Source organism: Choloepus didactylus, chromosome 6 (genome assembly GCF_015220235.1).
Source record: "Choloepus didactylus isolate mChoDid1 chromosome 6, mChoDid1.pri, whole genome shotgun sequence".
NCBI classification, from domain to species: domain Eukaryota; kingdom Metazoa; phylum Chordata; class Mammalia; order Pilosa; family Megalonychidae; genus Choloepus; species Choloepus didactylus.
The window spans coordinates 23,886,614-23,899,281 of record NC_051312.1 but is presented as its reverse complement, the minus strand read 5'-3'; the positions used below and the strand labels follow the sequence as shown (position 1 = coordinate 23,899,281).

General features: G+C 36.8%; 1 protein-coding gene and 1 pseudogene across 1 annotated transcript; both read left to right on the top strand.

Annotated features, from left to right (window-relative positions):
- The first annotated feature begins 466 nt into the window (after nucleotides 1-466).
- LOC119537483 (olfactory receptor 4C16-like) lies at nucleotides 467-1,399 on the top strand. Its single transcript, XM_037839962.1, has one exon. The coding sequence runs from the start codon at nucleotides 467-469 to the stop codon at nucleotides 1,397-1,399; it is 933 nt and encodes a 310-aa protein (XP_037695890.1).
- Nucleotides 1,400-3,389: 1,990 nt separating this feature from the next.
- Nucleotides 3,390-9,242, top strand: LOC119536725 (annotated as a pseudogene).
- Nucleotides 9,243-12,668: the final 3,426 nt, after the last annotated feature.

Below are 12,668 nucleotides of genomic sequence, written 5' to 3'. Positions count from 1 at the left end.
TGTTCTTTTTGGGGGTGGGGTGGTGTTTGATTTTACATCAACCTAACAAGGGATCCTATATATTTAGTGACAAAAACAAAAAACATGGTTCCCAAGTTTTAATGAATGTCTCTAGACTTTAAATTCATCAAATGGGTCAAAATAATAACAGTAACATCATGCCAAATCTAAAAGTGGGTTGTATTTGAAGAGTGTTTCAGGAAAGCATCACATTTGAAACTTATTTGACCCTATGAAGCATTATTAAAAATTGAGGAAAAGAATTATTGACTTAAGAAGAAACCGCAGTAAGAATTTTCCTGATGAGGAGTATTTATTTTGTTTAAAATATTCTATAACATGACACAGACCCATGAATTAATTTGCTTATATTATTCCGTAACATCACATAGAACCATATATTAATTCCTTTATTTTTTGCAGATAAACCACTTCACACTCATATCTTCTCCTCTTTCATGACATCATGCAGCTGCATAATAATGTGACTGAGTTCATTCTGCTTGGGTTGACCCAGGATCCTTTTAGGAGGAAAGTAGTATTTGTTGTTTTCTTACTTTTCTACTTGGGGATCTTGCTGGGTAACTTACTGATTATTGTCACCATCAAGACAAGCCGGGCACTTGGGAGTCCAATGTACTTCTTCCTTTTCTACTTATCCTTGTCTGATACCTGCTTCTGTACTTCCATAGCCCCTAGAATGATTGTAGATGCCCTTTCAAAGAAGACCACTATCTCTTTCAATGAGTGCATAATCCAAGTCTTTTCACTCCATTTCTTTGGCTGCCTGGAGATCTTCATCCTTATCCTCATGGCCAATGACCGCTATGTGGCCATCTGTAAGCCCCTGCACTATACAACCATCATGAACCGGCGAGTCTGCAGTTTGTTGGTGGCTGGGGCCTGGGTGGGATCCTGTGTGCATTCTTTGACTCAGATTTTTCTGGCCTTAAGTTTATCTTTCTGTGGTCCCAATGTGATTGACCACTATTTTTGTGACTTGCAGCCTTTGTTGAAACTTGCCTGTGCAGACACCTATGTGATCAATTTATTATTGGTGCCCAATAGTGGGGCCATTTGCACAGTGAGTTTTGTCATGTTGATGTTCTCCTATGTCATTATTTTGCATTCTCTGAGAAACCACAGTGCTGAAGAGAGGAGAAAAGCCCTCTCCACCTGCATCTCCCACATCATGGTGGTCATCTTGTTCTTTGTTCCTTGCATATTTATATATACACGCCCTGCAACCACCTTCCCCATGGATAAGATGATAGCTGTGTTTTATACAATTGGAACACCTTTGCTCAACCCTCTGATTTACACACTGAGGAATGCAGAAGTAAAAAATGCCATGAGGAATTTATGGAGCAAGACATTGATATCATATGACAAAAGATGAATGGATGTTTCAAATACTTCTTCATAGTTTGGATTGACCAAGAAAATTTAACAGAAAATATTTTCTTGTTACTGTGGTTTTAATATAATCCTATTTTGGAGCATAAGAGTTAGCTCCTTTGGGAACTAACAAATACATACACTAGTTAATGTTGAGTCAACTTCATGTAGAGGAAGAGACACCACCAGGTAAAAACAGATATGTAAGGCGTGTTGCCTTCGATGTTGTTCCCTGTTGTCTGTCTGCCTCCTTCATCTGCCTAGTATCACTCTTATTTTTGATTTGGTGTTCATTGCCCTTCTTGATGTTGATGTCTGGCATTTTCTGCTTGTAGTTCCCCTCTATATACTTATATCCCCAGACTGGAAGATTTTCCCTCCTCTAATGTTTCCTTTATTTGATAGTTCAGTCCCGGCATATCTGATCAAGGACTCAGAAGAAAATACAAGATTCAAATAATCATAGAAAATCCATGTTGAAAGAAAGGGACAATATTATATTGTCTAGGTTATCTCCCTTCTAATTCTTGGATTTATACTTCAAATCCTTACCATGTGTTTACCTAGCTCCTTTTAGAACAGGGGCAGAAGAAGGAGAGAAAGATTCACTCTTCTGAAGGCGTTCTTTATCTTAGAAAGGATTTGACTGTTTGGATTGTATATAGATTTTTCCCTTTGAAAATCTACTTTATGCTTCTGATTTTATCCCTGCAATTTGTCTTTTGTGGGGAGAGATATTAAGGTTTCTCATTCATAACAATTATAATATTTTATTTATAATATAGGGTTATTATGATCACAGCACAAATGGTGAAAATTAAGGTACTCTTTAACAAGCAAATTTAACTTTTATTAAAACTCCTAATATTTAACAGTATGTGTATTTATATAAACTAGAAGTAGGGTGTGCAAACAGTTGATGGTAAGGAATTCAAAAATGTAAATAGATAAAGAATGTGATAACCAAGAGAACTTTTAAACTTTGAAACAGAAATATGTACATCACATTATGAATTTTTTTGTGAGATTTTAGTATACTACTGAAAAGAAAGTATCTTTTCTCTTCTTATCCAGAGAAGACTGAGATGTTTGTCAGAAAATTACATTTCTGCTATACAGATGGATACCACCTTTTGTCACTATCTTTCCAACTCTAGTCTCTAATCACATGAACATTAAGAGTCTTTCCAAATTCAATTTAATTACCTATTTGTATTTTTATCCACAGAGAAATTAAATATGAGTATTTTGTTTATTTGAGACTTCCATTTCTATTTATAAATTACCAAATTGCATTAAGGTTACTAAATTTGTATAAATGTTATTGTACAAGGAACTTTAAAATTGAGAAAATGACCATCTATTTCTCCATGTGGGGATGGAAAGCAGTGAATTCCTCAATGACCAGCACCAACATATATTCATCACATTGTTTTTCAAATTCTGTGAATGTCAAGGTGAATTCCATCTTAAGCAATTCATCACTGATTGCAGCAGCTACAGTTAGATACTGCTATTGCAAGGTTTGCACACCAGTGTATTCCATTGGGCGGAGTTTCAGCTGGCTTCTTCGATTTCAAGACAAGGAAAAGATGAAATGGGTGGACCCAATTTAGTCACCTCCCAGATTCCCTCCATCCAATCCATCTCCTGGACATACACTCAATATGGAGCCTCTACTGCTGTTGTTACTATGCTTCTTACAGGAAGAGATTTGCTCTAAACCAGAGACAGGATTTTATAACAAAGACAGCGGAACTGAAACAAAGACTGAATATGCAACCTCAAAAGTTTTCCTTCATTCAAGCCAGTGTCTTGAAAGGAAAAGAGTGTATTCTGAAAACTATAATAGGGACATTTGTGTGGGGAGGGAACCATGAATCTGTAAATTATCCTTGATCTTCTGGATATTGTACAAATAACATTGTACAATAACATAAATAGCTCCCTCTCCCTTTCTTGCAAGAAAAGTTTTCCCTTGCTGAGATACCATGCTATTACCTCAACTGAAGAAGCTGCCATGCAAGGATATTTGTTCTCCTCCAGAGCTTCCTCCTCCACCATTCATTGCTTCCAAACAGTTAACCAGAGGCAAGTATTAGGAAAGCCCAAGCATGAAAGTGTAATCCTTGGTTAAGAGGAAATGAAATACATGTGGAAATCGCAGAACCTGGTTAATTAATGCAGGGGGATCTAGCAGAGCACTCCACTATGGGAGGGGATCTTGAATATAAGTGTAGATACTGAAAAATTTTTGACCTGAGGGCACTCATCTAGGACTTGAGGTTTGATTTCTCACAAGGACATCTGGAATTGGCTCCTTAAAGGATATACAGGATGATAGCTGTATTTGTTTTCCAATGTTCCTGCAAGAAATTAAAGCAAAATTACATCTTACATTTCTGTAATTTGGAAGTGTGGCACTGGTCTCACTGGGATAAAACCAAATTGTCAGCAGGGTTATGTCCTTTACTGGAAGCTCCAAGCAAGAATCCATTTCCTTGGCTTTTTTCATCTTCTAGAGACTACCCACAATCCTTTGATCATGGCCCCTTTCCCCACCTTCAAAGTCAGAAAAGTTGCATCTCTTTTCCCTTTTTTTCCACTGTAATACCTCCCTTTGACTTTCTTTCCTGCTCTGCTCTTCCATGTTTAAGGATGCTGGTGATTACTTTGAGCCTACCTGGATAATCCAGGATAATCTCTCTTTATTATGATCAGATGATTAACAATCTTGCTTCCATTTGTAACCTTAATTCCCTGTGCCATGTAGCCTAATATATTCACAGGTTCCAGAGTTAGAGAATGGGCATCTTCGGGCAACTATTCTGCCTACTGCAGTGGCCCTCAGTAAGTGAAATAAAGGTGGAAGAAGTTCCTTAACTTAATATTGAAGAAGGAATAGAAGGCTCAGAGTTTTGAGAATGTAGAACCTAATGTCAAAGAACCCATGAACAGACTATGTATTCTTGGAGGACCCAGGAGACACTTCTTTCACTTAACACAATAAGGGATATGCTAGTGAGAGGGGAACAAATATTTTTGAGATGCTTTGTGAGAATAACAAATGAAGATGCCTCCTTAGAACTTTGTTCCCTGGTGTCTATGGAAATTATGGGATTCCAGAAGTGTAGGTAGCAGCAGTTAATAGCCATTAGTGGCAAGGTGGATATAATTATCACAATGACAGTGAGGACAAAGTACATGGGGTGACTTTTCCTGCAGAGATGAAAATGGAAATAGATCTTGTTTCTAAAGACAAGAAGAATGGAAAACTAACTAGAATAATGTATGACTTTAATAATAATAAAAAAACCTGATGAGAAAAACATCAATGTCAGTTACTGCAGTGTAAAACTGTAGTCTCTCACCCAGATGCAGAAGTAAATGATTTTTCAGACCCAGGACCCAGTGATTCAATGGGATGTTGGGTAGCCTGAGAAAAGACCACACACTAAAATATATACAAATATTCATTTTCTCCTTACACAGAGGAACTTATACTTCCTCTGTAATTGTGTAGTAGGGAAAGAGAATGCCCAGAATTTTCAAGGGTTGTTAGATGTGAGTTCAGAGCTGACAATGATAGCAGGGCATCCAAAATGCTATTATTATTCCCTCTGGTTAGAATGGGACTTTACAGAAGCCAGGTGTTAGAATTCAGGCCAGGTTCATCCCACAATGGGGATAATGGGTCCATGGACTCAATTCAGGTTAATTTCTCAGTGTCTGAATATATTTGTTAGCTGACCAACCTTTTTTGGTTCTTTGTCCACGGACTAAGTGTCCTTTTGGCAGAAATGGTCAAATGGAAGGTCCCAAAACATTTCTTTACCTACCCCCAAGAAAAATATTAAATCAGGATCAATACTTCATCTTGGGAAGTATTACAGAAACTAGTGACACTACTGAAGGAGTGAAGAATGCAGAGACGATTTTCTTTATCAGATTTCTGCCTTATTATCCTGTCTAGTCTCTGCAAAAAAAAATCAAATGCATTATGGTGAATGATAGTGGAGATTGGGGCTACAACCACAGTTCTTTTCCATGAGACTTGGCATTTGATATGATTCCAGAAATATTGCCACTTGGTGAATGCAATCTTCTTGATGTCATGAATAGGGAATACAAATCAGTTGACATTTATATTGAAAGTACAAAAGTATGCAATCATTTCTTTCTCCAGGCATGCTATTTCCTCCTTTTTCTTAATTTTGTCTTCAGGGAATTTTATCTTTTGAACATTTTTCAGAATGTATTAATAGTATCATGCTAACTGGACCTGTGACTAGAAATTGGCAAGTACACAATTGCCCCAGTAAGATAAATACATGCCATATTGTGAGAAACAAATCCCATGAAGTCTCTGCAGCCTACCACATGGGTGACACTTTTCTCATGGCCTCAGAATTCACTTATCTTACATGTACCTTATCACCCATAAGCAGTCCTCCTGATAGAAGAGAGTAAAGGCCTCTTAAGGGCTCAAGTAAGGAACTAGTTGAATTCAACTCTGTGAGGAGTTGAGATACTGTCCTCAGGATTCAATGTATATGTTGATCCACTGTCCCCATTTTCCTGGTATATAGCATTAGGGGATCTAATGGATGAAGCAGAAGGGGCCCTATTTCTGAAACTCCTAGGGCCCCACTGTCAAAATCTTCTATTTCACCAGGGTAAAGTTCCTGGTTCCTGGAGAAGATAACATAACTGATAGGGGACACCTTAATCCTAACCCTAACCCTAACTCTAACCCTAACCCTAACCCTAACTCTAAATGTTGAAATGGAACAATGGAACCAACGTTTTGTGTTCTTCATACCAGGGAAAGAGCAGGAAAGAAGAGTTCCTCTTCTGGCTGGGATACTTGATTCTGATTATCATGAATAGCTAGGAATGGTCTACTGTAGAGGACACAGAGTATTAACTTAAGCATGCCTTAGTGTTTGCACACCCAATGATAAAAGTAAAGGGGCAATTGCAATAACCACAGCCCAATGAGAACAAAGCAACTATGGGCTCAGAATCTTGGAGATTGTGTTTACATTCATCCCACCAGGCAAAAATCCAAACAAACAGAATTGCTGTCCAAAAGTGAGAGAATGGGTGGTATAGGTATAGGAGAAAGATCATCTATATCAACTATGACTCTGGGAATTACTGCTACAATAAGAATGTAGCTTAGCTTCATATATATGTGTGTGTGTGTGTGTGCATTTATGTATGTGTGTGTGTGTGTGTGTATAGCCACCATCCTAGAGACAATTCTGTAACTGATTTGACTTGTATCTCCCAACTTAGTAAAGAAATGAGGACCTCTTGTTTACAAAAAGAACCCAAAATAAAAATTAAAAACTTCCTTAAGACCACATATTTTATTGGGGGAGGCAAGATATCTTAAAATGGTTTTAATGAATCTTGAGAAATAAATGGCTGGATTGTATTGATAACAATTTATGTATTTCCATAAATTTGTTTGTCCTAATCTACCTCCCAAACATTTGACCACATGCTCAATCACAAACATTGCATGTTACCACCATCATTTCATCTTCTCACATGGCCAGTTGTTTTGGCCTTCACTGGGAGAGGGATGTTTTCTGTCAGGTTCTCCATTGTGTCTGTCACCCAGACAGCAGGTTCAAGCTGACTATATCCATATAGATTTATTTGTTAGTGCTGCTATGGAATGTTAGTCATGGTTCATCAAAGGAGAAAATTCTGTAGTGATATTATTCCTTTCTCTGAATATAAGCACAATGTAGAAGAGGAAAATTATATATAATTTATTTTTTCAACAGCATGTGCTCACTTTGTGTCTCTGCTTACATTTTAGTACTTCTCACAATACTTTAAGCTTTTTCCTTAATATATCTTTTATGGTGATCTGTGCTCAGTCACCTTTGATGTTACTATTATAATGATTTTGGGGGTGCCACAAACTGTGACCTTATAAGACACTGAACTTATTTGACAATGGTTGTGTGTGTTCTAACTATTTCACCATCCTGTCATTCCTCCACCCCCTCTTTTCTCCTCAGCCTTCCCTATTCCATGAGAGACAACAATATTGAAATAAGGCAAATTAATAACCCTACAATGGTTTCTAAGTGAGTCAAGTGAAAGTAAGATTTGCACATCTCTCACTTTAATTCAAAAGCTAGAAATAATTAAGCTTAGTGAGGAAGGCATGTTAAAAGGCAAGATAGACTGAAAACTAAGCCTCTTGCACCAAACAGTTAGCCAAGTAGTGAATGCAAAGGGAAAGTTCTTGAAGGAAATTAAAAGTGCTACTACAGGGAACACATGAATGATAAGAAAGCAAAACGCCCTTACTGCTGATAGGAAGAAAATTTTAATGGTCTGGATAGAAGATCAAACCAACCACAACATTCCCTTAAACTAAAGCCTAATCAAGAACCAGGCCCTAACTCTCTTCAATTCTATGAAGGCAATTCTATAAAAGTGCAAGGTGAAGCAGCAAGTGCTTATGTAGAAGCTGCAGCAAATTAACCTGAAGATCTAGCTGCAAGAAAATTGATGAAGGTGGTTGCACTAAACAACAGATTTTTAATGTAGGCAAAATAACCTCATATTGGAAGAAGACGCCATCTAGGACTCTCACAGCTAGAGAGGAGAGGTCAGGGCCTGGCTTCAACACTTCAAAGGACAGGTTGATTCTCTTATTAGGGGCTTATGCAGCTCATGACTTTAAATTGAAGCCAATACTCATTTACCATTATGGAAATCCTAAGGCCCTTCAGAACTATGCTAAATCTACTCTGCCTGTGTTCTACAAATGAAACAACAAAGCCTGGATTATAGCACATCTGTTTACAACATGGCTTACTGAATATTTTAAGCCCATTTTAAGACCTATGGTTCAAATATATATATATATATATATGGATATAGATAGATATAGATATAGATAGATATAGATATAGATAGATATAGATTTCTTTCCAGGACTGCTCATTTTCAATACACTTAGTTACCTAAGAGCTCTGAAGGAGATGTACAAAGAGATTAATACTGTTTCCGTACCTGCTAATACAACATCCATTCTGCAGCTCATGGACCAAGGAGTAATTCTGAATTTCAAGACTTAGTATTTAAGAAATATGTTTCATAATGCTATAATTGTCATAGTTAGTGATTCCATAGATGGATCTGGGCAAAGTAAATTTGAAACCTTCTGGAAGGGATTCTCCATACTAGATGCCATTAAGAACATTTGGGATTCATGGGAGGAAGCCAAAATACAAAAGTTAATGGGAGTCTGGAAGAAGTTTATTCCAACTTTCATGGATGAATTTGAGAGGTTCAAGATTTCAGTGGAAGAAATAACTGCAGATGAAGTTGAAATAGCAAGAGAACTAGGATTAGAAGTGGAGCCTGAAGATATCACTGAATGGCTTCAATCTCATGAAAAATTTTAATGGATTAAGGAGCTGCTTCTTATTGTTAAGGAAAGAAAGTGGTTTCTTGAGATAGATTTTACTCTTGGTGAGGACACTGAACATTGTTAAAATGACAGCAAGAAATTTAGAATATTGTATCAACTTAGTTGGTGAAGCAGAGACAGAATTTAAAGGATTGGCTACAGTTTTAAAAGTTCTACTGTGGATATAATGTATCAACTCATGCTGCCAAAAAATCTTTCCTGAAAGAAAGAGTCAATCAATGTGGCAAACTTCATTGTCATCTCATTTTAAGAAATAGCCACAGCCACCACAACCTTCAGCAAACACCCCCCTGATCAGTCAGCAGCCATCAACATAAGGCAGGACCCTCCACTAGCACAAAGATTATTATTTGGTGAGGGCTCAGACAGTGGTTAGCATTTTTAGCAAGAAAGTATTTTTTTAATTAAGGTATGCACATTGTTTTTTTTTTTTTTCTTTTTAGACATAACACTATTGTATGTTTAATAGACCACAGTATAGTGTAAATATAACTTTTTATATATACTGGGAAACCAAAAGTATTGCCTGACTTATTTTATTGCATTATTCACTTTATTGCAGTAGTATGAAACAAAGTGCAATATTTACACGGTATGCTTGTACTGTGCTAATTTTCTAACAGTGCTGTAATAAAGTAACACAAACTGGATGGCTTAAAGCAACAGAAATTAATTGTTTCACAGTTCTGGAGGCAAGAAGTCTGAAATCTGTAGGAAACAGTCTTTCCCTGCTTCTTCCTAGCTTCTGCTGGTTTGCTGGCAATCCTTGGGCTTTGATCACTGCCTCAGTCACCACCTGGTTTTCCCTCCTGAATTTATAATGTCTATAGTTAATTCTCTCTATTTTTAGGGACAACAGTAAACTTGAATTAGGGTTCACCTTAATCTTATTTGGCCTCATTTTAACTAACAACATCTTCAAAGACTATTTCCATGAGTCACATTCATGTTTTTTGAAGTGACACAATTCAACCCATAATATATACTTTTTTATGTTTTCATATTTTAAATCATTTAATATAAAAAAGAAAACTGATAAGGTACACACTTTTTAAAACTGGATTTTCAGTTAATGATCATGAATCATTTGTAATTTTTCCATCTCTCTCTTAAATTTTCACAAAAATAAGTGCAAAAAAGAAAATTTTGTGTTAATCTATGCCAACAAAAAGGGCCAGACAGACAGGAAATGCTAGCTGGTGAAAGATTTCCATGACGGTTTCAGATATAGAGAAGAGTGTTATGTAACTGACTTAGCCAAGTGGAAAAAGTTACAACCATCTGACGAGGGATAGGGAGAATAACAAGCTGATTCAACTACAAAGGGCCTGAGATGCTAGCAACTTGGAGCATCAGGATCCAGAGTGTAGATGTGAAACATACATTGAATTGCAGGCAGATTATTTTATTGCCTTGGGTCATTTTCCACACTGCTATGAAACACCTCTTCTGTGCTATCCTGCAGAAGATTGGGGTTGTTTATGTTGTTTTGAGAAACTGTGCTAGGGAATTTCTGCTCTTACTGTGGAGGACAGAGATGAAATACACAGCTGGATATGCAAGGGCTAAGTGAGAATCTACATAGTGAACTGTGAAAAGAATTGGCAATTTCAGGCCATTAGAAACTTTAAATATGATGGTATTTCAGTTCAAAATATGCGTATCAGGGTCAATTAAGCCTTAGTGTTGCACATCTTGATTATTCAAAATCCTCTTCAATCTGTGACAAATTTATTGCTTTTCTCTATTAAAACTGTAATAAGACCCAGTGTCCACAAAACAAGGAGCCATGACAAAGAGCAAATTACAAATTTTAGTACTCAAAAATAACAGGTGTAATAGATTTTAGAAGTCATCTTGGAATTTATTCAAATCTTATCAGAATTATAAAACTATAAAGAGTGTAATACTTTTTAATGGTGATACTGAAACAAAATTCGGATATAGATGTAAAAAGAGATGCAAGTATAGGTATAAATTTATATGTAGATATGCATAAATATCTACAGACAGATAAGGATGTTTCTTGCTTCTTTATATCTCCTCATGGGGGGGTAGGCAGAAATGTATCTTCCTAGTTATGGACATTCATTGCATATAATACCCAGGGAATACCATCTATGTATACATTTAATAAAGTATTTGAAATAACATTGTGGTAACCACCAAAGAGCAAATTATATAAAATTTCACTGAATTAAAATACTTTTTTTTTTTATTTATTTTACTTATTTTAATTTTTTTTTTTTTTTTTTTTTTTTTGGTTTTCCACATGTGTAGCATTTATTATTTTTTTTTTTTAATCATCATTTTATTGAGATATATTCACATACCACGCAGTCATACAAAACAAATTGTACTTTCGATTGTTTACAGTACCATTACATAGTTGTACATTCATCACCTAAATCAATCCCTGACACCTTCATTAGCACACACACAAAAATAACAAGAATAATAATTAGAGTGAAAAAGAGCAATTGAAGTAAAAAAGAACACTAGGTACCTTTGTCTGTTTGTTTGCTTCCCCTACTTTTCTACACATCGATCCATAAACTAGACAAAGTGGAGTTTGGTCCTTATGGCATTCCCAATCCCACTGTCACCCCTCATAAGCTACATTTTTATACAACTGTCTTCGAGATTCATGGGTTCTGGGTTGTAGTTTAATAGTTTCAGGTATCCACCACCAGCTACCCCAATTCTTTAGAACCTAAAAAAGGTTGTCTAAAGTGTGCGTAAGAGTGCCCACCAGAGTGATCTCTCGGCTCGTTTTGGAATCTCTCTGCCACTGAAGCTTATTTCATTTCCTTTCACATCCCCCTTTTGGTCAAGAAGATGTTCTCCATCCCACGATGCCGGGTCTACATTCCTCCCCGGGAGTCATATTCCACGTTGCCAGGGAGATTCACTTCCCTGGGTGTCTGATCCCACGTAGGGGGGAGGGCAGTGATTTCACCTTTCAAGTTGGCTTAGCCAGAGAGAGAGGGCCACATCTGAGCAACAAAGAGGCATTCAGGAGGAGACTCTTAGGCACAAATACAGGGAGGCCTAGCCTCTCCTTTGCAGCAACCGTCTTCCCAAGGGTAAAACTTATGGTAGAGGGCTCAACCCATCAAACCACCAGTCCCCTATGTCTGTGGTCATGTTAGCAACCATGGAGGTGGGGTAGGCGAATACCCCTGCATTCTCCACAGGCTCCTCAAGGGGGCACTACATCGTTTTTTTTTTTTTTTTTTTTCCTTGTTTGTCTTTTTTTTTTTTTTTTTTTTTAACTTTCCCTTCTTTTTTCAAATCAACTGTATGAAAAAAAAAGTTAAAAAGAAAACAAACATACAATAAAAGAACATTTCAAAGAGACCATAGCAAAGGAGTAAGAAAAAGACAACTAACCTAAGATAACTGCTTAACTTCCAACATGTTCCTACTTTACCCCAAGAAAGTTACATACTATAGCAACATTTCAGTGAACTTGTTCCTACTACATCCATCAGAAATTAACAGACCATAGTCATTTCTGGGCATCCCCAGAACGTTAAATAGCTTATCTGTTCTTCTTGGATTATTGTTCCCCCTTCCTTAATTGCTCTCTACTGCTAGTTCCCCTACATTCTACATTATAAACCATTTGTTTTACATTTTTCAAAGTTCACATTAGTGGTAGCATATAATATTTCTCTTTTTGTGCCTGGCTTATTTCGCTCAGCATTATGTCTTCAAGGTTCATCCATGTTGTCATATGTTTCACCAGATCATTCCTTCTTACTGCCGCGTAGTATTCCATCGTGTGTATATACCACAT